Below are 24,240 nucleotides of genomic sequence, written 5' to 3'. Positions count from 1 at the left end.
GCAGGTTTCTCCACTATCAAATTACTACTCATCTGTTCCTGATTTTTAACTAATTTGTGGAGAGATACATTGAAACTATGTAACTCTTCTGTTTCTCATCAGATTTTCACCCATTAGTCTTATCTGTTGATGATTCTTGCCTGAGAAATGAGTACTGTGATGTAAAATAGTGATTTTTCTAATTTCATCATTCCTTCTACTTTTTAAAAAATTAATCAATTTTATTTTATTTTTGGCTGCGTTGGGTCTTCATTGCTGCGCGCGGTCTTTCTCTAGTTGTGGCGAGCGGGGGCTGCTGTTCGTTTTCATGCGTGGGCTTCTCATTGCGGTGGCTTCTTGTTGCAGAGCTTGGGCTCTAGGCATGCGGGCTTCAGTAGTTGTGGCACGTGGGCTCAGTAGTTGTGGCGCACAGGCTTAGTTGCTCCACGGCATGTGGGATCTTCCCAGAAGAGGGCTCAAACCCGCGTCCCCTGCATTGGCAGACGGATTCTTAACCGCTGCACCACCAAATAAGTCCATTCCTTCTACTTTTATTAGCTTTGTATAATTATAAGAAAGAACATTTTCTTCTTGCTTATTGATGTATTTATTTATGGACTCATGGATCCTTACTTCATTCAGTAGGTTACTTCATCCATTGCTACTCTTAAATGTTTTGGTGCTCAAGTTGTCCCAGATTTCTAAAGTGCAAGTCCCTCAGTCTGGCTCCTGTTTACTTATATTTATGATACCGTAAAGTCAAAATGAGTTATCTGAATCCCCACTCTTGCAATTTAAATAAATTGTTCTGTAGCTAACCATGAGTAAATTCAGGAAGATATGTTTCTACAAAACCATATTTTTAATAATAGATTTATCTATTAAAAGATTAAAAAGATTAAACTGTTAACATCATAATGTGAATATAGCTAACACTATTAAACTGTACATTTAAAAATGGTTAAGATGGTAAATTTATGCAACTAGTGAAAAAAAGATACCTTAAACTGTTAGAATGTCCAACACTATTAAACTGTACATTTAAAAATGGTTAAGATGGTAAATTTATTGCAACTAGTGAAAATAAAAGAGATACCTTAAACTGTTAGAATGCAAGTTAAATGACTTGCATGTGGTATCTAAATTCCATTTTCATTTTGATTTATCTGTGGTCTTGAGCAAAGTCCTTCACCTCTTGGTGAGGGGGGTGGTGGTCCTCAATGTTATCTGTTAATGAAAGTGTTTTCCATCTACAGTAAAGAGCTGGGGAACACAATAAGAGGAAAATAGGTAGTTAACATTCTTGCAGGGTTATTGATTTGAATTATTAGTATTATTTTACTCATTTGCATTTGAAATTGATTTGTTGACTAAGATACCAAAGAGGTGTTTTACATGGAGAGTGAAGCAACACTTCTCAAGTTTATTTGAGTCTTCCTGCCAGACAGGAGGCATATCTACCTTGATTCAGAAGCTATGAAACTGGTATAAAGGAACATGACATTTTTCAGAGTCCACAGTCTATCATTGATGAATGAGATTGAACTCTGTAATTCACATGCAAATTTTAATTTCTTTTGAAAGAAGAAAGCCAAGTTTGATGTGGTACTAAAACATTTATTGCATAAGGGGAATTCCATAAAATTATGCTTCCTGCCAACGTGTCTACTTAAGGGTCTTGTCTGTTTTTAAAGTGAAGTAAATTGACTGTGTTTTTAATAATATAATCAATGTCATATGACATTTCTAGTCATGATTAAAAGCTACCATATTTTATTACTAAGGAGGTTAAAGTACAGAAATGTAATATACATTCTTAAATTACAAAATATATGTTAAAATAGGGATGGGTAACTTTAATTATATATTTATCTTTTTCAGTAGAAGTTGGAAAGATTTTATAGTTTGTTCCTGCTTTTTAATTTTTGAGTTAAGCAAAACGACCCCCACCCCCTTACCATTACCCTACTTAGTTTTCAAAGGTCGGGGAGGTAGATTAAACTTATTCTTACTACTTTAGGTTTTGAGTGGGTTTGTACAGTAGGGAGTTAGAGTCCAACTTTTTTTTTTCCTTCTAACACCTGTGGTAGTTTACTACCTGAACATACAGTTAAAGGCACAGCAGGAGCACCTGAGCAGTGAATCTCCTTTGTTGCTCCTAAAAACACTGAAAAGCAAAAACAGTGTCAAAACTGTTAAGGTTGAATAAGAGAAGGACCACAATGTGTTCACTGGACTTAGCTATCCCAGGTTGTTGGTGACTTTGAAGAGACTGGATTCAGTGTTGTAGTGGAAGTGAAAGCTGGTTTGCTGTGAGTAAAGGAGAAAGAGTGAGGTGAGGCAGCAGAGTTTATGCTTAAGGACGTTGTTTTCAAGAAGTCTGGCTCTGAAAGGGTGGAGAGAGGATGATGACCCCTTTAATCCTATCTTCAAGAATACTGTCTCATTAAGGCCAGTCAACAAGGGTATGTGGCAGGTATGCAGAAGAAAACTTCACATTTTACTGTTTGGAACTAAGTCTAGTTAGTAGTCTAGTAGTCTGTAAAAGTATGATGGGGTATTTCTTTAGTGATTTAGCAAGTTTGTGTACTGTTCTTAGTAGATACACATATTAACTGCTTAGATAATTAAGTTATCAATGAGAGGAAAACAGTTGCTTTTTTAGTTTTTGATCATTTAGGGGAAAACTTTTCAGTTAGTCGCTAAACATTCATTGAATGCCCACTATGTGTCACGCTCAAAGATAGATACCGAGTTCACAGTGGAGGATGAGACAGACCTAATCCCTGCCCACGTGGTGCAAACAGACTGGGAGAGACAAATATTGAACACATTATTTTAAGTGTGATCATTGTGACAGAAAGGTGTATAGGGTGTTTGGGGAATATGTAGCTGGGGAGAGGATTAATCTAGTTAGGGGGCTAGAGAAACCTGTGAAATTACTTTGTAAACTAAGGTGCTTTACAACTGTTGTTGGTGGCTGATGAAGTAATAGTAAGGGTGAAGGATTTTCTTTAGATAAAAAGGCCACTTCATTTTTGAGTTTTGGCTATCTTAAATCACCTGTTTACCATTGTTTTAATTCTGTATGTATTGTATGTGTTCTTATTTGATCATAGCTTGCTTTTTTTAAAAACATGGCGTTATTTCCAGGGTTGAATTAGAAATAAAAGAATGCGTCAGTCATGTTAGTTTGATTATTCTTAAAAAAAAAAAAACAAACCAAAAAATCACCCAAAGTCTGTGGCCCCCTTGCTTCAGTTCTGGACAACTCTGAAGGGCCATCCTAGTTCCAGGGTTCCTTGTGAGATGAGCCAAGACCTTTGTAGTGACTGCACTGCAATACTGCAGTTCAGCTTCTTCCACTGCCCCGTTCTATTTCCTTGATGCCTCCTGAGTGTCGTTCTCAAGAGTACTCCCCAATAAACTTCTTGCACACCCACACACACAAAAGGAAGATCTAAGTGTAAGGTGGCAACAAACATTTATAATCCTTAAGCATTCACTGTATGGAATTAAATAACTTCTTACCTGTGAATCTGGAATGGTCCTAGCTATGTTCATTCTCAGGAGAATCAAGAAAACAGTTATTTGCATCATTTTCTGTGGTTCAAATGAATAACCTTGAGGAGTAACTAATCTAGAGTCTTAAAATTGTTTTTTTATAGCTCAGTGTATAAAGTAGAAGTTTAAAAGGATGCTTTTAAAGCAACAGAAGATTTTTTTAAAATAGACTTTATTTTTTGGAGCAGTTTTAGGTTCATAGCAAAATTGAGCAGAAAGTACAGAGCGTTCCCATATTACCCCTTCTTCCCTCCCTCACTATCAACGTCCTGCACCAGAGTGGTACATTTGTTACAATTGAAAAACCTACAGTGACACATCATTATCATCCAAAATCCATAGTTTATGTTAGTGTTCACTCTTGGTGTTATACATTCTATGGGTTTTGACAAATGTACGGTGATAAGTATCCACTGTTATAGTATACAGAATAGTTTAATTGCCCTAAAATCCTCTGTGCTCTTCCCTTTCCCTGCCAGCCTCTGGCAACTACTGATCTTTTTCCTGTCTCCATAGCTCTTCCTTTCCAGCATGTCACATTGGTCAAACTGTATAGCATGTAGCATTTTCAGACTGTCTTCTTTCACTTAGTAATATGCATTTACAGTTCCTCCATGCCTTTACATGGTCTGATGGCTCTTTATTTTAAAGCATTGACTATTACTCCATTTGCTGAGTGGTACCACAGTTTATCCATTCACCTACTGAAGGACTTTTTCTTTTTTAAATTAAGTAGATTGCACTGGACCTTAGTTGTGGCTGATGGGCTTCTTAGTTGCGGCTCGAGGGCTCCTTCGTTGTGGCTCGAGGGCTCCTTAGTTGTGGCTTGAGGGCTCCTTAGTTGTGGCAGGTAGGCTCCTTAGTTGCGGCTTGTGGACTCCTTAGTTGTGGCATGTGAACTTTTAGTTGCGGCATGCATGTGGGATCTAGTTCCCTGACTAGGGATCAAACCTGGGCCCCCGTGTTGGGAGCGCGGAGTCTTAACCACTGTGCCACCCGGGAAGTCCCCTGAAGGACGTTTTGATTGCTACTAAATTTTGGCAATTATGAATAAAGCTTTCATAGATATCCGTGTGCAGGTTTGTGTGTGGATGTAAGTTTTGTTTTGGTCACACCACACAGCATGTGGGATCTTAGTTCCCTGACCAGGGATGGAACCCACCCCCCTACAGTGGAAGTCCAGAGTCTTAACCGCTGGACCACCAGGGAGGTCGCATTGTGTGGATGTAAGTTTTCAACTCATTTGGGTAAATACCAAAGAGGGTGACTGCTGGATTGTATGGCAAGAGTATGTTTAGTTTTGTGAGAAAATGCCAAACTGTCTTCCAAAGTGGCTGTACCATTTTGAATTTACACCAGAGTTCCCATTACTTCATATCCTCACCAACATTTGGTGTTGTCAGTGTTTTGGATTTTCACCATTCTAATAGATGTGTAGTGGTATCTCATTCTTGTTTTAATTTGCAGTTCCCTAATGACATATGACGTAGAGCATCTTTACGTGTGCTTATTTACCGTCTGTATATTTTCTTTGGTGAGGTGTCTATTCAGAACTTTTGCCCATATTTAAATCAGTTTGTTTCTTATTGTTGAGTTTTAAGAATTCTTTGTGTATTTTAGATAACAGTCCTTTATCAGATATTTTTTTTTGCAAATATGTTCTCCCAGTCTGTGGCTTGTTATCCTTTTGATGAAGAAGTTTTTAGAAGCAATGTTCAACTCATTTATTAGACATCTACTCTGTGCTAGACATTGAAGTAGAAGCTGGGGTTGTAGCGGTAAGAAGACCAGACATGACCTCTGTACTCAAAATCGAGAAGGGAAGACAAAGTAATCAGGTGCGTGTAGTCAAGTGCTGTAAGGAAGTCGATTCAGAGTACTGTGTTGGTGCTAGGAAAGTTAACCAGTTGGAGTAGATCCACGGAAGCTTTCATGACAATGTTTATTGAGCATTTATTATGTTCCAGGAACTACCCCAAGAGCTTTATTTTACAATTACTAATTTAATCCTCCCAACAACTCTGAGATTATTACTGTTGTTATCATCATCTACATTTTATGATCTGGGAACTGAGGCACAAAGAAGTAATGGTGGAGGTGGGATTTAAACCCAGGCAGGAATTCCCTGGCTGTCCAGTGGATCAGACTCTGCACTTTCACTGCCCGGACCCAGGATTGATCATTGGTTGGGGAACTAAGATCCTGCAGGCCACACAGTGCAGCCAGAAAATTTAAAAACAAAAACAAAAAACAAGAACAGGCAGGGGAGCTCTAGAGCCTGTACTCTTTACCACAGCACTGTACTAAAGTTTCTTGGAGGGGGTTGGCATTTAAGCAGAAAATCTAGGGGTGATTAACTGGAAGCTAATCCGGTAATAGAGGAAGAGGTCCTTAAGTCAGAGGGAACAATGTGAGGACAGGCTAAAGGTCAGAGAGAGCAGGGCAAGTTCAAGTGTCCGAAAGTAAGTTATAAATAGAGCAAAAGATATACGGCTAGGGAGGTAGATCAGGCCACTGAATAAATGCCTGGTAAGCCAATCTAAGGAGTCTAGTTTACCATATCCTAAGGAGGCAGGAAGCAGTTGACTTGTTTGAGCAGGAGAATAACATGTTGGATTTTTATCATTGAAAGATCACTGAGAGAAATGGATTGGAGGGGAGCAAAGTTGGTTTGGGAGTCAGTTGGAATAGTAAGAGAGGGTTAATGGCCTGCACTAGGTAGTGGAATTAAAGATGGAGAGAAGTGAGTGGAGTTAAGAGATACTATATTTAGAAGGAAGAATTGTCACAGCTTTAGTAGTTGATTGGCTGTGAGAGTTGAGGAAAAAACCCAGATATGACTCTCAGATCATGGTTTGGGCAACTTGTTAGGGGGTGGTGCATCCCCTGAAGAACTCCAGAGAAGCAGTATCAGAGGGGGCTGGAGGATCAAGGGAAAGATGAGTTAAGATTTGGATTTGCTGAGTTGGTGAGTGATTGATGAGACAAGTTAAGCAATTGGATATGCAGGTGTAACCTAATTATATAGGTCTAGCACTTAGGAGAGAGATTTGATACCTCTATCACTGTCTATATATCTGTCATTTTTATATAGATGATAAATTATAAATTAAGCAATGGAAGTAAGAATGGACTAGTCAGTAATTTCAAACATTTTGAGAGAAGAAGTAAGCATGAAAAGTATTTGTTGGTAATTTTGGTGAGTGCAGAAGCCAGGATACAAGTACAGTAGTTGAGGTGTGTATGGGAGATGAGGAATTAGCTGGAGTGAAAGGTGGGATAATGGATTTTTAATTTTGGGTTTCATTAAAATTGGGAGAGCTTCAAACATGTTTTAAAGTTGACGGGAAGGAGCCCAGGAAAAGGGAGAGGTGGGAGAGGTTGGAAACGTTACTGAGAGGTGATTACAGAATGAAGTGTTTGACTAGATTTGAAAGGATGGAATCCAGAGTCCAGATGAAGGGATCAGATCCAGGAGGAAGGACCTGCAGCAGCTTCTACTGTGATAGAGCAGGGGTGGGAATTTCTGTGTTGGATATCAGGAAGGGGAAGCAGTTCTGTTCTGATGGCTTCAGTTTTCATTGCAAAGTAAGAAGTGAGGCTTTCTTCTGAGAGTAAGGAGCAGACTATGTTGGCAGTTTGAAAAATGTCAGAAGGGGATATTGGAAATAGTTGCTGTGGAGAGTGAGTGAGAGTGCCAACAAGGATGTCATAGTAACATTGCCAGGCAGAGGGCCCAGATAAGGTTGATGACCAAGAATTTATGGTGGCAGTGGTCTGCATGAATTAATTTTAATTTAAGTAGCAGTGTTTTGAAGAGATTGAGATTCTTTTCTGAGCAGCTATCTTACTGATTTCAGTAGTTACCTTCAAATGTTTAAGATATGGCTCCTTTTTTCCCCATAAAACAGAGGGCCCTAAAGTCTACAGATGCAATGAATAGGTCATAAGATAATGAAATGACTTTCATTTAAAAACCTTTTCAGTAATGGGACCTGTATTTTTTTTTTTTTTTCCCCTGCGGTACGCGGGCCTCTCGCTATTGTGGCCTCTCCCGTTGCGGAGCACAGGCTCCGGACGCGCAGGCTCAGCGGCCATGGTTCATGGGCCCAGCCGCTCCGCGGCATGTGGGATCTTCCTGGACCGGGACGCAAACCCGTGTCCCCTGCATCGGCAGGCGGACTCTCAACCACTGCGCCACCAGGGAAGCCCAGGACCTGTATTTTTTGTATCTTTTGTGATATTCTATACCACTTCTATTTAAAATAGGATTTTAGGGTTACAGAGTTTTTAGAGCTGGAAAAGAGGCCTTTGATACCTTTTTGTTTCTTTTTGACCAGTGCTGTTTTTTTTTAAACAAGAGAATATTTGCTAAGTGAAATATTACAGGAATGACCCATATATAAAACAGCTAAAAATGATGGTGCTTTGATGAGAGCTGGTAATTAAAAACCCCAAATCTGGAGTCCAACTACCTGGACTTTAACCTGGCTCTGTTTCTTAGCTATGTAGCCACTAAGCTCCAGTTCCCTCATCTGTAAAGTCAGGATAATAATGGTACCTACATCATAGAGGTTTCTTGAATTTTAAATACAATTTTATCTTAGTACAGGGCTCTATAATATTAGTTTGGTTAATTTGGTTAAAGCAAAGCTGGGGACCATTCTGGCAGCCCTACCTGCCTGGTTCTCACTTTATTCTATGCGGTGGTTCCTGAGGTGCCTCCCTGGATGGAGTATAGTTTGAAAACCATTGATCTAGTTTGTCTCCTTCAATTTGAAGATGAAGAAACTGGGCTCTGGATTGAGGAATAACATTTTAAAGGTCACATACCAATTTCTTCTGCTGTAGGCTACACACAGCTGTTATTGCTGAATTAAGCTACATAACCATGTTTAGATGCTGCAGCTTCTCTTTAGGTGGTATCTGAGAAATAGAAGGTGGAACATTGAATTAGAAGAAAGCGTAGTATTAAAAAAACTATAAAGGAGTCAATTGATAAAGTAATATGGAGTGCCTTATGATATATGTAGTACTTAGTAAAGATTGATCAGATAGACTGAGTAGTTTCTGATGTATATTCTTTTGTTGTTTATTCTTATAAATTTAATTTTGAATAGTCTTTTAGAAAGAATATGCAATGATCCCTTGGAAGTTCTAAAAGGCTTGACAATTCCTTAGGATACTACCTGATTTATCTTATGTTAGAACTATAATTTATAGCAAATATGGGCCTTTTGCCACCAAATCTTGGATTTATTCTTTAAATGGTGATGAAAAGCTCATAATTTTTATGGCAAATGATGTGTGAAGCATAATCAAAAATATGGTGTCTGATATATATTGGTAATAAATAGTGTGTTACTGGCAATTCTTGTGAAATGTGATTTAAATCATAAATTATGCCATTGGGTCCTAATTACAAAGTTCTTTACAAGATATTGTGCTCTTCTGATTAAAAAAGAAGTACCGTATAATTCTACATATGTATATTGGAAACAACATTGCTCTAGACTATGGGGATACAAAAGTGAACAGGCATGGTGTTTGTCTTCTAAGAACTTTCATGCCATCCCAGGAATTGTGAATTGTTGTGAATTGCTACAACTTTTCTGGAGAACAGTTTGCGTCAATCTGTATTAAAAGCCTTGAAAATGTGTCTATCTCTTTTTTTTTTTTTTTTTTTTTTTTGCGGTACTCGGGCCTCTCACTGTTGTGGCCTCTCCCACTGCGGAGCACAGGCTCCGGACGCGCAGGCCCAGCAGCCATGGCTCGCGGGCCCAGCCGCTCCACGGCATGTGGGATCTTCCCGGCCCGGGGCCCGAACCCGTGTCCCCTGCATCGGCAGGCGGACTCTCAACCACTGCGCCACCAGGGAAGCCCGAAAATGTGTCTATCTCTTGATCTAACACTCCTAGGAATTTGTCATAAGAAGAGAATCTTAAGAAGTGCATAAAGATTTCTAACCTTAACCATAAAGAATTTCACCTCTCGTGAGAAGGCAGTTTATTTATTTATTTATTTATTTTTTATTTTATTTTTATTTTTATTTTTTTTCCTTGCGTTATGCGGGCCTCTCACTGTCGTGGCCTCTCCCATTTGCGGAGCACAGGTTCCGGACGCGCAGGCCCAGCGGCCATGGCTCATGGGCCCAGCCGCTCCGCGGCATGTGGGATCCTCCCGAAACGGGGCACGAACCCGCGTCTCCTGCATCGGCAGGCGGACTCTCAAGCACTGCGCCACCAGGGAAGCCCAGTGAGAAGGCAGTTTTTTTAATCGTAAAAAAGGAAAAGTTATACAAACAGCGACTTGATTAGGCAAAAACAAAAGTCTGATTTTCTCCCCTTTTCTTGCTCCCTTTGAGTGAACAGAAAGGGAGGAAAAAAGACAAGAAATGCTATCCACTGAACACAATGCAGCAGTTTCTTCCTCTGGCATATTCTTCAATGCTGTCCTCTTCCTCTTTCCATCCTCATTCTGTGGCTCTGGAAGCATTTCTGCCCCTGAAGGCTTGCCTTGGAGTCTCTGGCCCCCAGCTCTGGGATTAGGTTCATCAAGGATAGAGGGGGTTTAGAGGGCTGAGGAGAAGGAAGGGGTTGCAGTGGTAGAAGTAGGAGGCTTAGGGGAAGAAGGGCCCCTATTTTGTTGAAGGTTGCCCAGAATCTGACTTAGTCATCCGTGGAAGCAGAGCAGGTGGAGTAACCTGGCTAAGTTTCAGCCAAAAACGTCTTACTAGACTAAAAGGAACTCTCATCTGTTGAGGATAAGTGCAGAGCTTTGGCTATGAGGATGCTCGTCTCTGCATTGTTTATAGTAATAAAAAATTACTAATAACCCAAATGATTATGGAAACTAGTTGAACTGATATGCCCATATATTAATAAAAAGGTGAAGAATATAGCAATTGATATATACAATGTAGTAAACAAAAAAATACGTATTTTGTCAATTTAGTTGTGCAACCAGCATTATAGTCCTGTACCTGGCTTCCCTTCATTCATACCCTCTTTGTAAATTTCAAGCTCTGGGTACATTTTACACTCTGCTTTGTTCACTCCAACTCCAGATCTGAAGATTATTGCTGAATTCAAAGCCACAGAACCATGACATTTGATCATCAGTGCCTCTTTTTCTCATTTCTCATTGCCGTTTTCCACAAGGATAGTTCCAATATTTTCTCCTTTCCTCGTGCCTGTGGTATGCTTCCTTATCCTTTCACATGATAGGAATACCTCAACTTCCTTCCATTCTCCTCTTGATTCTCTGCTTCATGATCTGCAGCTGCCAACATTTTGGCTCTCTTCATTAATTGAAAACTTATAATTGTATGTGAACAAGTCTTAATTTCTCTTGAAAACTTTGAGTGCAGGGACCATTCTTGTTCATCTTTGTGTTTCTGGTGTTTGAAATTATTTCAAATGACCATGAACTATTGGTGGTCTCTTGATAGTCCACAGTAGCTATGGATGGTTATTAGTTGTTTCCAAGATACTGTCCAAAAGCTTCTTTTTTGAAGTTGGAAGCATATTTGAACAATTGAAACTTTAGCAAAATTGCTGTGTAGTATTGTATTTTAAAGGCAGATTTACATTATCAGTTATTTTGGTATTCATTTTGCCTGAAGCAGCAGAACTTTAGTAATTGATTTCATAATGATTATTTCTAGGTATACTGTACTGTTTAGCAGTATTGCTGCAAGTGAATGTAATTGGTAGTAGCTGATTCCTAGTTTGATAGTTAATGTGATCGAAGGATTTTAAATTTAGATACATTTATAGTTTGTTATTGAACATAGATTAGTGGGAAAGTTGCTTGGAAATAATAAAAATTTTTTTTCTAACAGTAGAATACTAATTTGTATTTTCTGTTTTTATTAGGTAAGACTATCAGTAATAGAGTGATAGACACAGCCCACATTTTTGCTACTGAGCAAGTATTTTATAAATACATTTATAAAACTGAATATTGCATACAGTTTTCTTTAAAGCACACATGCTTACCAATTAGAGTAAAAATAAAGTTTGTATTACAACATTCTTTTCCTTTTTTTCTTTCTCTTTTTAGGCCTCATTGCTACGATTTCAGAGTACCCTGGTAATAGCTGAGCATGCAAATGATACCCTAGCACCCATTACATTAAATACCATCACTGCAGCCAAACAACTTGGAGGTGAAGTGTCCTGTTTAGTAGCTGGAACCAAATGTGACAAGGTGAGAAATTTTTAAGGTCAACCATAGCAAATATAATCTCCATCAAGAGACAGGGAAAGATGGAGACAGAGAATTATGCTGAGGACTGTAACCCAAACTGGTCTCTGATCCTCATTAAATGCTGAATGTCACAACCGTTACTACGTGTGAAAAAAGGAACTAAAAGGTTTGCTCACCAGGCATTTTATCTTTTGAAATGTGGTAGAATACTTAATTTAGTTCCACTGGCACCATCAGGTACCAAGTAGAGTGATAATATTTCAGTCCCCTTAGAGGTTAATAGCCGATCCCTTTTTTGTATTGATGAATATGCTTGCTAATTGCTTTTAATTCCTGTAAGTGGTAAATCTGGAAAAAGTATCATGTGTGTTAATTTTTAACTGGTGTAAGAATTCAAATGTAAGTATTATGCTTTCTAAACTATAGCTGCTACTAAAAGGTGTTCTTCATTTTGGTTGTTGTTGAAATAAGACAGTGACAGCTTTGTAAACTAACCCCTTGGAAAGGAGCTCTGATGTGGTATGCAGAGTCTGTACCTCTGGGCTGTTGTGTAGTTGAAATTGTGCTTCAATTAAGCTTACCCAGCTTGAGCCGCCCGTTCCCTCTCACTATACAGGAGTTGCCAGTTGTATAGCTGGGGGCTTGCACCTCAGAGGAAGAAATCCCTAATAGAACATGTTTCTTTTTAGAGGATTTAACTTATTTTTTATTAAATGGCATTGTTGCAGAGCATGTGATATAATGCAGGTTCAGAATGTTAGTGTTGCTTCTGTCCATATTCTTACGTGAAATTGGTATCTTAAAAGAATGTATTCAAGCAGGTTTGCGGTTATGTGGATTTCTTTACCAAAATCCGGCTAACACTTGTTGAATCTTATATAGTTATTAACCACAATGTATGATGATATAGCTAAGCTATCTTTTTGGTTGCCCTACTTTCAGATATACTAGTTCTGGATTTGATTATTTGTTTTGCTATGATTTTAAATAATTATTCTAATATGACTTAAAAATATTTGATGCTATTTTATTTACATTATTTGAGAAAGATCACAACAAATCATCTTTTCTTCAGTTACAGTTTTATTGTCGTGTCACATTTTAATCTTAAAGAAAAACAATCAGTACCTGTATATAGAGACTCTGTTAATAGCCTAGGCGTATTTCAGTTTTATATTGTTTTCTGTAGCTATCATAAACAGCAAGTGACTCTTCTGTGTGGTGCCTGAAGTTTTTGCTGGTTTTTTTTTTTTTTTAAAGATGGTTTTGATAGTACAAGATTGTCTTCCAGTGAACACTTGATTCAGAAGAGGTGCTTTTGCACTGCATTCTTTCTTCAGTGAATATTGTTACAATCTTACCCTCCATCAAGGGAGGGGACAGGAGGCACAGCATTTTATGCCTACACCTCAGTGAATCAGCATGGAGGTAAACAAGAAGACAGTAGACCATGATATGTTTACCATGTTTCTCCTAAAGCAGAAACTAGTTATGCTGCAATTAAAGAGATTTAAAAGAAGGAATTCTAATTGCCTTCTGTATACAGGAAGTCTGAGTGGTCAAAAAGCTTTCCCAGAACCCCATCCTGATTCTAAACAGAAAAAATGAGGATTTCAAATACAAAATATTTTACTTCATCATAGATAAATATATGTCAGTGAGTAGGAACTCAGTGGTTCACAGGGGACTGTTATATAAGGTTTTCTTTATTGCCCAGATTCACTCACTAATTTTAAAATCAGCAGAAATTGTTATTGCCAGATAAAGTGCAGTAGTCTGTATACCAATGTGGTTAACTCCTGTTCTTTAGCTCTAGGAACCCTGAGTCTGAAGTGTATTGGCTGTGTTGTTATTGTGAGAGAAAGAATCTAACTGTTGCTTCATTTTCACCTTTTCTAAAATGATGAATTTACATTTGCACTGAGTGAAAGGCAAGAGCACAGTGTACAACAGAATTGGAGTAGACAGCTGTGTTGATTTTGGTTTATCAATTAGTACTTCTCTTTTTCAAGGCAGGAATTTTTGTTTAAGGTCAGTGGACAGTAAGATCAATTGGCTTAAGATTTTCTTTGTTAAATAATTTTTTAAATTCCCAAGTAGTCCTTTTTCTCATAAGAACAGTTTTTACCGTTGGCCATTAAGATTTTATGCTCTGTTGATAATTGTAGTGGTGGCTCTATCAGTATCTTTCTGTTAGATGGATAATTGAAAACTCTTTTATTCATAGGTGGCACAAGATCTCTGCAAAGTAACAGGTGTAGCAAAAGTTCTGGTGGCTCAGCATGATGTGTACAAAGGCCTCCTTCCAGGTGAGTTTTTCCAGTGGAAATAAGTTTATGAATTTATGAAATAAATAAAATACTATGAAATGTGTTTATCAAATGTGTTTAATTCTCAGAGGAACTGACACCATTGATTTTGGCAACTCAGAAGCAGTTTAATTACACACACATCTGCGCTGGAGCATCTGCCTTTGGAAAGGTGAGAAGATTGAGACTGGAATCTGATGTCACTACTTGGAAGCATTAGATTTCATTGTGCTGAAAATGTACAACGGACTTTGTTTAGATAGCTAATCCTGGCTTTCAGAATTAATGTGATAGTTTTGCTAAAATTTATTCTTTCAAGATTTTGTTATAATTTCTGTGAAAATGCTATCTCCAGGGTTTCCATTTTGTCACAGAGACAACTCTGTTCTTTCAAGATTTCGTCATAATTTATTAGAATGCCTCTTCCAGATTTTCAGATTTTGTTACGGAGAAAACTCTATTTAAAAAAAAAAATCATTTTTCTTTAAAAACAATGTTGAACTTTCTCATTGTGTGAATGCCATTTGTATTAGTAACCCATCATAAGAGATGGCTTTGTTTGGGTGACTGATGGATATTTAGAAGGGCCAAATTTATCTACTTGGGGGATTTGGGAAGGGCTGTGTGGTGGCTGAAGACATCCTTAGGGTAGAGAAAGGTGTAATCTGATCATGTGCATTGTGATATATCTGAAGAAAGAATGTGCTATGAGATGGGTCGTGGCCTGCATGAAGTTTAAAAAAAAGGGAGGGGGAATGTAGAGGGAGCCCAAGAGAAGGAATTTGTCAGTGGGTCTTTCTTGCTCTCCCTGTGACCATGGGTATTATTCTAGCTCCCTTTTCTTTTATCCCATTCTTAATAAGCTGCAGCTTGTAGCTTTTATTTTTACCTTTAAAGATGGTAAATTAAGTTGTACACAAATACATTCTTATTATAAAAGATGCATACACTAAAGCAGTATGCAGAGCAAGGTATCACAATTCCCCTTTCCAATTCCCAACTCTCTTCCCTCTTCCAAAGTACTGGTGTTAACAGTTGTACATTCTTTTAAGCCTTTTCCTGTGGATTTTCAAATTATAATAAATGTACAATTGTTTTTTTCTAGAATGTGATAGTATAGCGTGAATTGTTTTGTGACTGGTGGTTTTCACTTAAGAGTATATCTTGAAAATATTTGCTCATAATGGGTCTATCTCATTTTTTAAATGGCTGCATAATATTTCATAGTTAGCCAAGGATGGACAGTTAGGTTGTTTCTAAGTTTTTCTATTTATAAACTTTGCTGTGAAGAAATGTCCTTGTATATACCTTTGTATACATGGGCTGGTATTTATTTAGAACAGAGTTCTAGAAGTGAAATAGCTGGGTCAAGACTAGGTGCTTTTAAAATTTTGACGTATATTGCTAAATTGCTCTCATGAAAGGATGCCTCAGTTTGCACTCCACCAGTTGTATAGCTTGCCAACACTTGCTATTGTACATTTTAACGTTTCCCCCCAATCTGATGTGTGAAAAATTATATCTTTAACAATTTTGCATTTCTCTGATTGATAGTGAGATCAAATATCTTTTCATATAGTTAACAGTCATTTAAATTTCTTCTTTGAATTGTCTTGATTTGACTTTTTTTCCTTTTACATTCACAATTGTAAATGATTTTTAAATATGAGTTTGGGGAATAAGATATAAGCTCTTTCATCAGCTAACCATGTCGAGTGGTAATAGCAGTGAGTTCCCAATAGATTGATCTCTTTTCTTGCAAAATGAATAGTGTTTGTGAATATTTATATGTAGTGCAATATTGCTTCTAGATGTGAATCACCGCAAACATGTAGGGATCTTGCACTGTCACCCATGTGAATTGCTCTAGTTTGTTTTTAAGCTCAGAATTATCACTTTGAATTCATTAAATTTTTTCTTTTAAGATTAGTAGAATTTCTAGGCAATAACAGAATTTGTAATCTACAATGTAAATACATGAGTTTAATGAATAATTGTTCTTTTACTAATAACAATGTGACAATTAGGTTGGCACATTGCAGACTATCATAAGTTTTCCCATTTTTGTGTGGGGTTTGGTAATTGCTAAGTAAGATGGTTCTATATATATGACATATGATATATGACTCTGGGCTAGTCATTTACCTTCCTGAAATCTGTTTTCTGGTATGTAAAATGATGCGGTTTGGCCAAGTGATGTCTATGATCTACCAACTAGAAATGTTAAAATGGAATGGGTTTTTTCTATGGCAGGTTTCACTTCCCTTGGAAATGATTAAGTCAGAGGCTTAACATCCAGCTACTGTACTTTGGATTGTTGTACATGAGCATTGAACTAAAAGATCTTTATGGACCATTCCATCTCTGAGAGTTTGGTTCTGTGTTGGGTGATTTAAACAATTTCGTGAGTCTGAGTTTCTGTGATGACAGTTTACCTAAAAGATTGTTAAACCAAGAAGGGGTGTTTGTTGTATCTGATTAGCTAGATTTTAATACTCTAGCCTTGATTGCTATGTTGTGACATATGGGAGTTTTGAGAACAAAGGTCACATAATAGTAGCTGTTGCTGCAGCCTCTGAATGGATTTGGAATGAGGAAGAGTTCATCAGATTAAGCTAAACAATTGGCTGTATAACAGTTCTTCACCCATTGTGTTTTCAAGATACCACACCTTTGTACTGGTATGCTAGAGTTTAAAAATCTGTCATCTTTTTGTGCATCAAAAGAAAACTGTGTTAGTTATTGCCTCTCCTTCCCTGAAACCATGTGGTTGAGCCTGTTGGATAGTGTAGAAATAGATCTGTTTACCATCCATCCTCTCAGGACATTCAGACAGAAGATCAGACCTGGAAAAACATGTGCCTTTAAGTACTGTGGTAAATTTTTTTTCAAGAAGTGCTAAAATAAAACAAGGGATAATAGAATTACAAAATATATTAAATTTCAAGTGTAGAAAGTTCTAAAACTTTAAAAAGAAGCACAGTCTGCATATCATAAAATCTGTAAGAGAATCTGCTCAGCCAAGTAACAACATTCCAGCAGTATTTCCGGAACAATTTAAAGAAGGTGGCTCAGGAAAAGAGTTACTTACTGAAGTAGGCTTTAAATGCTGACAAATTTGGTTTGTTTTAAAAGCACGTGTCTTCTAAACCTCTTATTTATCAAGTTAGAGCTATGTTTAATGGAATTTTAATTATTTTCCCAAGCCCTTTATTTCCTATGAAATCTTAATTTTTTCTAATTGTGTATTTATAAACTACAGTACTTTTCAGTAGCTCTTTTATCATAGTTGAAAGGGGATTACTATATAACATAGGTAGCAATAGATTGAAAATTAGAAAATCTTTATAGATTTTCAGATGCAACAGGAGGAAATTTGATTCAGGCTTTTAACACTTGTTAGCATTGATTTATGTAGAACTGCTTATTAGATACGGGGCAGACACACAAGAAGCAGAAGACACACAACCTCTGTTCTCAGGGTGCTTTATAAATTTAGTTGAGGGTCATATAGTATGTATATTAAAAAGTATTTTAAAACAAAATACACATTAGTGCCAATTAAATAGTATAATTGTACATGCATGCAAGAGGATGAAGAATAAAGGAGTGATTAGAGGATAATCCTGAGAGAATTCTTAGAGGAACAGAGAGAGTTTGGGGATGGAGTGAGGAGAGGAACTTGAGTACTGTCATAATGAAAGTTTGCCTGCTAGAGGTAGTATCATGTACTGAGTTTAGGAGATGCCATGGAGTAATCTCTCTGTAGAAAGTAGTGTAGAATTCACCTTTTTTATTTATGTGATCAAAGCAACACTTCACTTTTAAAATTACACTTAGATGGTGTCATCATCTAAGAGAACCTCTGAGTCTAGAAAGCATGGATATTCATTCTTCACTAACTGATTCTGTTTTAGAGCCTGAGAGTCAGAGAAAATTAGAGTAGAAGCATAGAGATTCTCTTCCTCTCATTGTGAGGTGAAGTAACTAAGGCCTGGGAATATTGTGGCTTGCCCAATGGTCCCTGCTAGTGGGAGCAAAGTTACCACATGTATCTATTTCAAAGATGTTATATGCATATACAAGGAAAAGCACATACATTAATTTTTGTTGAGGTATATATGTGTGTGTGTGTGTGTGTGTGTGTGTGTGTGTTTATAGAGAGAGAGAGGTGGGGGGGGAGGCATTGTGCTTTAGTTTTCTCATTTTTTTAAAATTATATGGATGAATTATAATTTATAAACCTATCCCCTATTGATGGACACTTAGGTTAGTTTTGGTCTTTTTAAATGCAACATCACTTTTTAAAAAGGTGAAAATGTCTGCTTTGAAATTTTTTCTTTCATGTACATTAAATAAACATATACAATTATGTTCTTTCTCAGTATTTGAGAATTTTACTACTACTCTAAATATTTTTCTATATTATCTAAATTCAGTAGTCTATAACTGTCACACTTCATAAATGATGATCATTAAAGCAAATATCATATCTCATAATTCAGCATACTGAGTTAAGGTAGTTTATTGCTATAAAACTCTTAATGTAGTTAGAGTAATCATCGACTCTTACTTATGCTCAACGACTATCCAAAAAGTTGTGCTTGAAATTGTGGTATGTCTAAAGATGCATGTGAAATATAAAATATTCAAATTAAAATTTCTACAGAATTTCCATTTAGAGAATGTTATTGCTGATACTTTATAGCCATCCATCAGCATGTATGTGTGTGACTCACTACTTATTTTGCTTTTAGAACCTTTTGCCCAGAATAGCAGCCAAACTTGATGTTGCCCCTATTTCTGACATCATTGCAATCAAATCACCCGACACATTTGTGAGAACCATTTATGCAGGTGAGTACCCAAGGAAAATAATTAATCAGTATGTTAAATTTTTGAAAACTTTAAAAGCAGAGATTAATCGTGAAGATAGGATTTTGAAATATGGACCATCTTAAAGATTTCTGTGGAAAATCTTAGTCTTAGAATTGCTGCTGGACCATGACATGACATTTTCTCTGGTAAATCTGGAACACACTTCTTTCCTTCCTGATCATTCAGTGTACAGAGTGAGATTTTTCCAGTGATCAATAAAAATTAGATTTACTATTTAGTATATTTTGAAAGTGGCACCTGGAAAAGAAAATTTTCTATTTTTTTAAAGTAGTATTTTCTTTTTTTTTTAACATCTTTATTGTAAAGTAGTATTTTCAGTCTTCTTTGCTGCTTCTACTTCATTTCCGGCTGCATTAGGATATTCATTTTGGTATCTCTTTAGTTGATCTTTTGCTAAGCATGCTGGTCTCTAGTGGGGCTGGAGAAGGCAGTGAACTCTTTGTTCTTTCTGATCAAAGTTGTGTGTTTCACAACTTTGGGCAATTCTCAAATCAGATCTTTCATCGTTAGTAGTGTTTAAAGGGAAATATTTGGTCATAGTTTAGGTCACTCTTAATGTGATTGCTAATCCATAAGAAATGTTTCAAATCCTTTAAAAGTCTTGATGCATCACACTTCCTGTCCTTTATGCCTGATCATGTTTTCACTTATTTTCCTCCCTTAGCAAGGCATAGTAGCTTCGTTCTTATTAAGTTGTTGCAGCTCATGTTGTTGAGTTACTGATTATGTTGTTTTTGAAGAAGGAAGCTTTTGTTTATATTCCTTTTAGGAAGAGTATACCTGATTAGTGTGACTGCCTTTTCCAGTTTGTTTCTTCCACACAGGTCAACACTTGTTCTATTTTTAAAGACATCCAAGGTTATACAGAGAGCCACTGATATGTTTCTTCAGTGTATAGTCCTTTATCCTATACTTAGTAAAGGTAGAAAAGAAGTAACTGGTCTACAGTTATTTCTTCCTTCTCTTTGTGAAGTAAATTCTGAACCTCAAAGGAATATTTGGGAGGTTTTTTGCCTTTCATGGTGGTTTTTAAAAAATAAATGTGTATTACAGGAAATGCTTTATGTACAGTGAAGTGTGATGAGAAAGTGAAGGTGTTTTCTGTCCGAGGAACATCTTTTGAGGCTGCAGCAACAAGTGGAGGTAGTGCCAGCTCAGAAAAGGGTGAGTGTTCCTTTGAATTTGTTTGTATTTATTTCAGTTTTTTAGTTTTTAGCTCAGAGATTATATTAGAATAAGAGAAGGCTTCTAGTTAAATTTCTAATGCAGAGTGTTTGAGAGCTCAATCTAAACATTATTCCCAAGTTTATACAAAAATCAGAAATATTTATATCATTTTTGGTCCTCGGATATTTGCTTTGGTGTACATCAAAAGGGTAGGAGAGGGGGGGTGCATTAAGATTAATCCGTTATGTTGATGTAAAGATATTTTACTCCCCTCTCACTGTTGCCTGTTATAATAGAGATTCAATATAATGGAATAATGTAATAATAGTAAACTTATGGAAGGTGTTATACTTTAACATATACAGTATCTTGTTGAACCCCATAGAGAGAGGCTTATTCCAGTCTTATAGCTAGACTCAGAGAGTTAAATGACTTCTCAATGAGCTAATGAGGTGAAGGCTGGAATCTAGTTGTCTTTCATAAAATCAGAGAGAATGAAATTAGTGGCATAAAAATTCACAGTAACTAACAAAGTTAAATTTCCTGGAATTAATTCTTTGTGTATTTCTCTTAAAAAATTATTTTTTACTGTAGAACTTGCATTCATGCTCTATGTTTTGTTATATGTATCAATTTATGCAGCATCAAGTGCTTCCCCAGTGGGGATATCAGAATGGCTTGACCAGAAATTAACAAAAAGCGATCGACCAGAGCTAACAGGTGCCAAAGTGGTGGTATCTGGTGGTAAGTGGAATATTGTAATTTATTAATTTAAAAAAATGATGTAAACTTAAAAGACTTTGCTTTTATTAGTACTCATTTTAGAGGAGCACAGGTGTTTTTTCAAATGTAAGAAGTAGGTAAGTTGCGAGTATTAGTCCCATTTTACCGATTAGGAAAATGAAATCATGAGTTTAATACACAGTTTGGACTTTCTGTTGCAAATCTGTGTCATTGGCACCAGGGGGAGTGTGGTACAAATCTCTCAACTCCATAGCTTTGTCTTTTTGACTGACTTCTTTGTTATTCAGAAGAGTATGGTTGACTTCTGAAATCACAGAAAGAACTGGTTGGAATCTCAGGGCTGTGTTGTGTGATTCCCACCTTTCACTCTACTTTGAAAGACCTCCAGGGCAGTCCAGATCTCGCTGTGTTGTATGATTCCCACCCTTCACTCTTCTTTGAAAGACCTCCAGTGCAGTCCAGGTCTCTATGGATAACTCTTTGAAAGTTTTTTCACATTTAGTATGAAAGCTGTTAATATTGCACAAGACTTGCTTCTTTTTGTATGTCATGTTTCTTACTTAAAAAAAAAAAAGACCAAGAAACAAACAAAAAGGCCCACATTTTATAGCCTGCTGGCTTTTTTAAAAAAAATAACTGCTGTGATTTAAAAATCTTCCCAAACTAAACATCAAATGAAATAATTAAGCTTCCATACAGCCTCCTATTGCAAGTGGCATTGAGAGGAAATAAGTTAATATTTCAAAAAAGGTATATCTGACTAGTTTATTCACTTACTTTTTTAAGAAATGTTTATTGGGTATATGTTCTCTGCCAGGCCCATTGCAAAGTGCTGAAGAAACAAAGAGGAAAAGGCAGATTGTTCTTGCTCTTGAGGAGTTGAAAGTGTAGTGGAATGACTTCCATGAAAATAATAACTTCTTTCAGTTGTTCAGCTAAGTATTGCTAAATATAGCAGTGACCAGGATAGGTAAGGATCTTCTATTGAAAGAGTTTTTCTTCTAGTGGGGAAGACTGATTTTAAAGACTGATTATACCATTAGTTAACCAGTTAGTTAATTACAGTAGTGTTGAATGCTTTATAGGAGAAGTACAGGAGTATCATGGGAGAACTCAGGAAAGGCTTTATAGAGGAGATGGCAGTTGTGTAATATGAAGATTCACTCATGTATACGAAGTTCAAAATTTTTATGGAATGGAGTTTATATTTGCTCAATTTTTTTTTCATCTTTTTAAATGAGGTCGGGGTTTGAAGAGTGGAGAGAACTTTAAATTGTTGTACGATTTGGCAGATCAACTACATGCTGCAGGTAAAGTTACTTTCCTCAGTAGAAAAATGTTCCCATTTCGTTGGAAATATTTTTTCTTCATTATTTCTTTTGTATATAAGTCATTCAAAGCTGCAGATTTTTTGCTTTCTCTGGTTTTCAACTTTTCTCTCTGAAACAGTTTTTCTTAGTCTCCAAGTAAATGGTGTAGCGTTCAGTGAAGAGAGGTTGTCCATGTTCTTTTTTATTATTTATATGACACTCTTAACATTTGCCATATTTTAGTAGCTTTTTCCATTAAAAAAATATTAAATGTCAGCTTCATCGCCTACTTCAGATTCAGGGGAATGCCTTATTTTTCCCTTTATTGGTGGTCTAACATAAATCTCTCATACAAGTAGAAACTAACATTTAACATTATTTTTTAAATTTATAGGGAAGAGACATCTTGTTATTAAAAGTATATTGAGAATGGAATGATGTTTTTTGAAAAATCAGAAAACTAAAAATATTTTAGTTTTTAATTATATAACCATTACATGAATATGTTCTTCTTTTTATAAAAATATCTGTTTTATTCTCCCCCTTTTGAGAGTTTTGTGTATAACTTTCTAAGCTTTTCCTGTGCTTTTATATTACCTAATATGTGTACCCATAGAAACAGTTATGGTTTTGTCTGAATAAAGGCAGGATATCGACTCTTTATAATCAGATGGTGGTATTTGACTGAGCATATTGCATTTATTCATTCATTCACTGAACAGATATTTATCAAGTGTCCGCCATTTGGCAGGCACTATTTTAGGAGCTAAGCGAAAGCAATGAACAAAATAAGCGAAATTATTCTCTCACAGCTCTAGAGGCCACAGGTGTGTTGACATCAAGGTGTTGGCAGAGCCACACTCCCTCTGCGGGTGAATCTGTTTGTTTCCAGGTACCAGAGGCTGCCCTTGCATTCCTGGGCTTATGGCCGCATCACTCCAGTTTCTGCCTCTGTCCTCATATTACTTTCTTCTCTCTGTATCTGTTTCATATCTCCTTCTGTGTCCCTCTTACAAGGATACTGTGATGACATTTAGAACCCACCTAGATCATTCAGGATAAGTGCCTTCTCCCAAGATCCTTAATTTTTTATCCTATCTGCTGTCATACGGTAATATTCACAGGTTCTGGGTATTAGAAAGTGACTGTATCTTTGGAGAGGCCATTTTTCTGCCTACCACAGACAGTAAACACAATAAGTTAGTAAATAGTATAGTGTGTTAGAGTAGTAAAATGCTGTGAAAATAATAGAACAGGAAAAGGAGAAGGAGGAGGATTGGAGGGGGAGGATTGCAGGTTTACATAATCTGGTCAGAGTATGCCTTAATGAGGAGACATCCGAATAAAGGTTTGAAGAAGGTAAGGAAGCAAGCCATGAGGAATTCTGAGAGAGAGTGTTTCAGGTAGAGGGACCAGTAAAGTGCAAAGGACTTTTTGCTAAGGCAGGAAGGTGTCTGGCCTCCGTGATGAATAACAAGGAGGCCAGTGTGGCTGGAATGAAAAGTGCAGAAAGGGAGAGTGGTAAGAGATAAGATTGGAAGTAATAGACCAGATCACATAGGGCTTGTAGGCCTTTGTAAGGAGATTGGTTTTCTCTGAGTAAAATGAGGAACCATTGAGCAAAAGAGTTGCATGATCTGACACATATTAAAAGCATCAGTCTGGCTATAGGTTTGAGAATAGACTATAGGGTGATAAGTGCAGTAACAGGGAGATCAATTAGAAGACTGTTTCAGTCATTCAGGTGAGAGATGCTCATGGTTTGGACCAGGTTAGTATCTGTAGATGTGGGGAGAAACAGTTTTGGGATATATATTTGAAGGTAGAACCATTGGGATTTCCTGATAGACTGAATATAGATTATGAGGAAAAGTTTTTATCTGGCAGCTGGTAGGATGGAGTTGCCGTTAGCTGAGATGGGGAATACCCCAGGTGGCACAGTTTCCAAGGATAGACGAGCAGTTCAGTTTTGGGCATGCATTCAGGCCACCATATGTGCAGGTTCTGTATCCATGGATTCAACCAACCATGGATCAAAAATATTCGGGGGGGGGGGG

General features: G+C 37.0%; 1 protein-coding gene across 2 annotated transcripts in view; it reads left to right on the top strand.

Annotated features, from left to right (window-relative positions):
- Positions 1-24,240, top strand: part of ETFA (electron transfer flavoprotein subunit alpha) — a 92,073-nt gene that overhangs the window by 2,616 nt on the left and 65,217 nt on the right. Inside the window, exons 2-8 of one of the 2 annotated variants that reach the window (XM_007462444.1) lie at positions 11,608-11,754; positions 13,982-14,063; positions 14,153-14,235; positions 18,821-18,920; positions 20,016-20,126; positions 20,772-20,873; positions 22,115-22,183. In XM_007462444.1, the coding sequence (XP_007462506.1) occupies positions 11,608-11,754; positions 13,982-14,063; positions 14,153-14,235; positions 18,821-18,920; positions 20,016-20,126; positions 20,772-20,873; positions 22,115-22,183 (694 nt within the window). The remainder of the gene's footprint in view (positions 1-11,607; positions 11,755-13,981; positions 14,064-14,152; positions 14,236-18,820; positions 18,921-20,015; positions 20,127-20,771; positions 20,874-22,114; positions 22,184-24,240) is intronic. The other variant, XM_007462445.1, reaches the window with a different exon arrangement.

The sequence above is a fragment of the Lipotes vexillifer genome, unplaced genomic scaffold (genome assembly GCF_000442215.2).
Source record: "Lipotes vexillifer unplaced genomic scaffold, Lipotes_vexillifer_v1.1 scaffold1456, whole genome shotgun sequence".
Lineage (NCBI taxonomy): Eukaryota > Metazoa > Chordata > Mammalia > Artiodactyla > Lipotidae > Lipotes > Lipotes vexillifer.
This window is presented reverse-complemented; position numbering and strand designations above follow the sequence as displayed.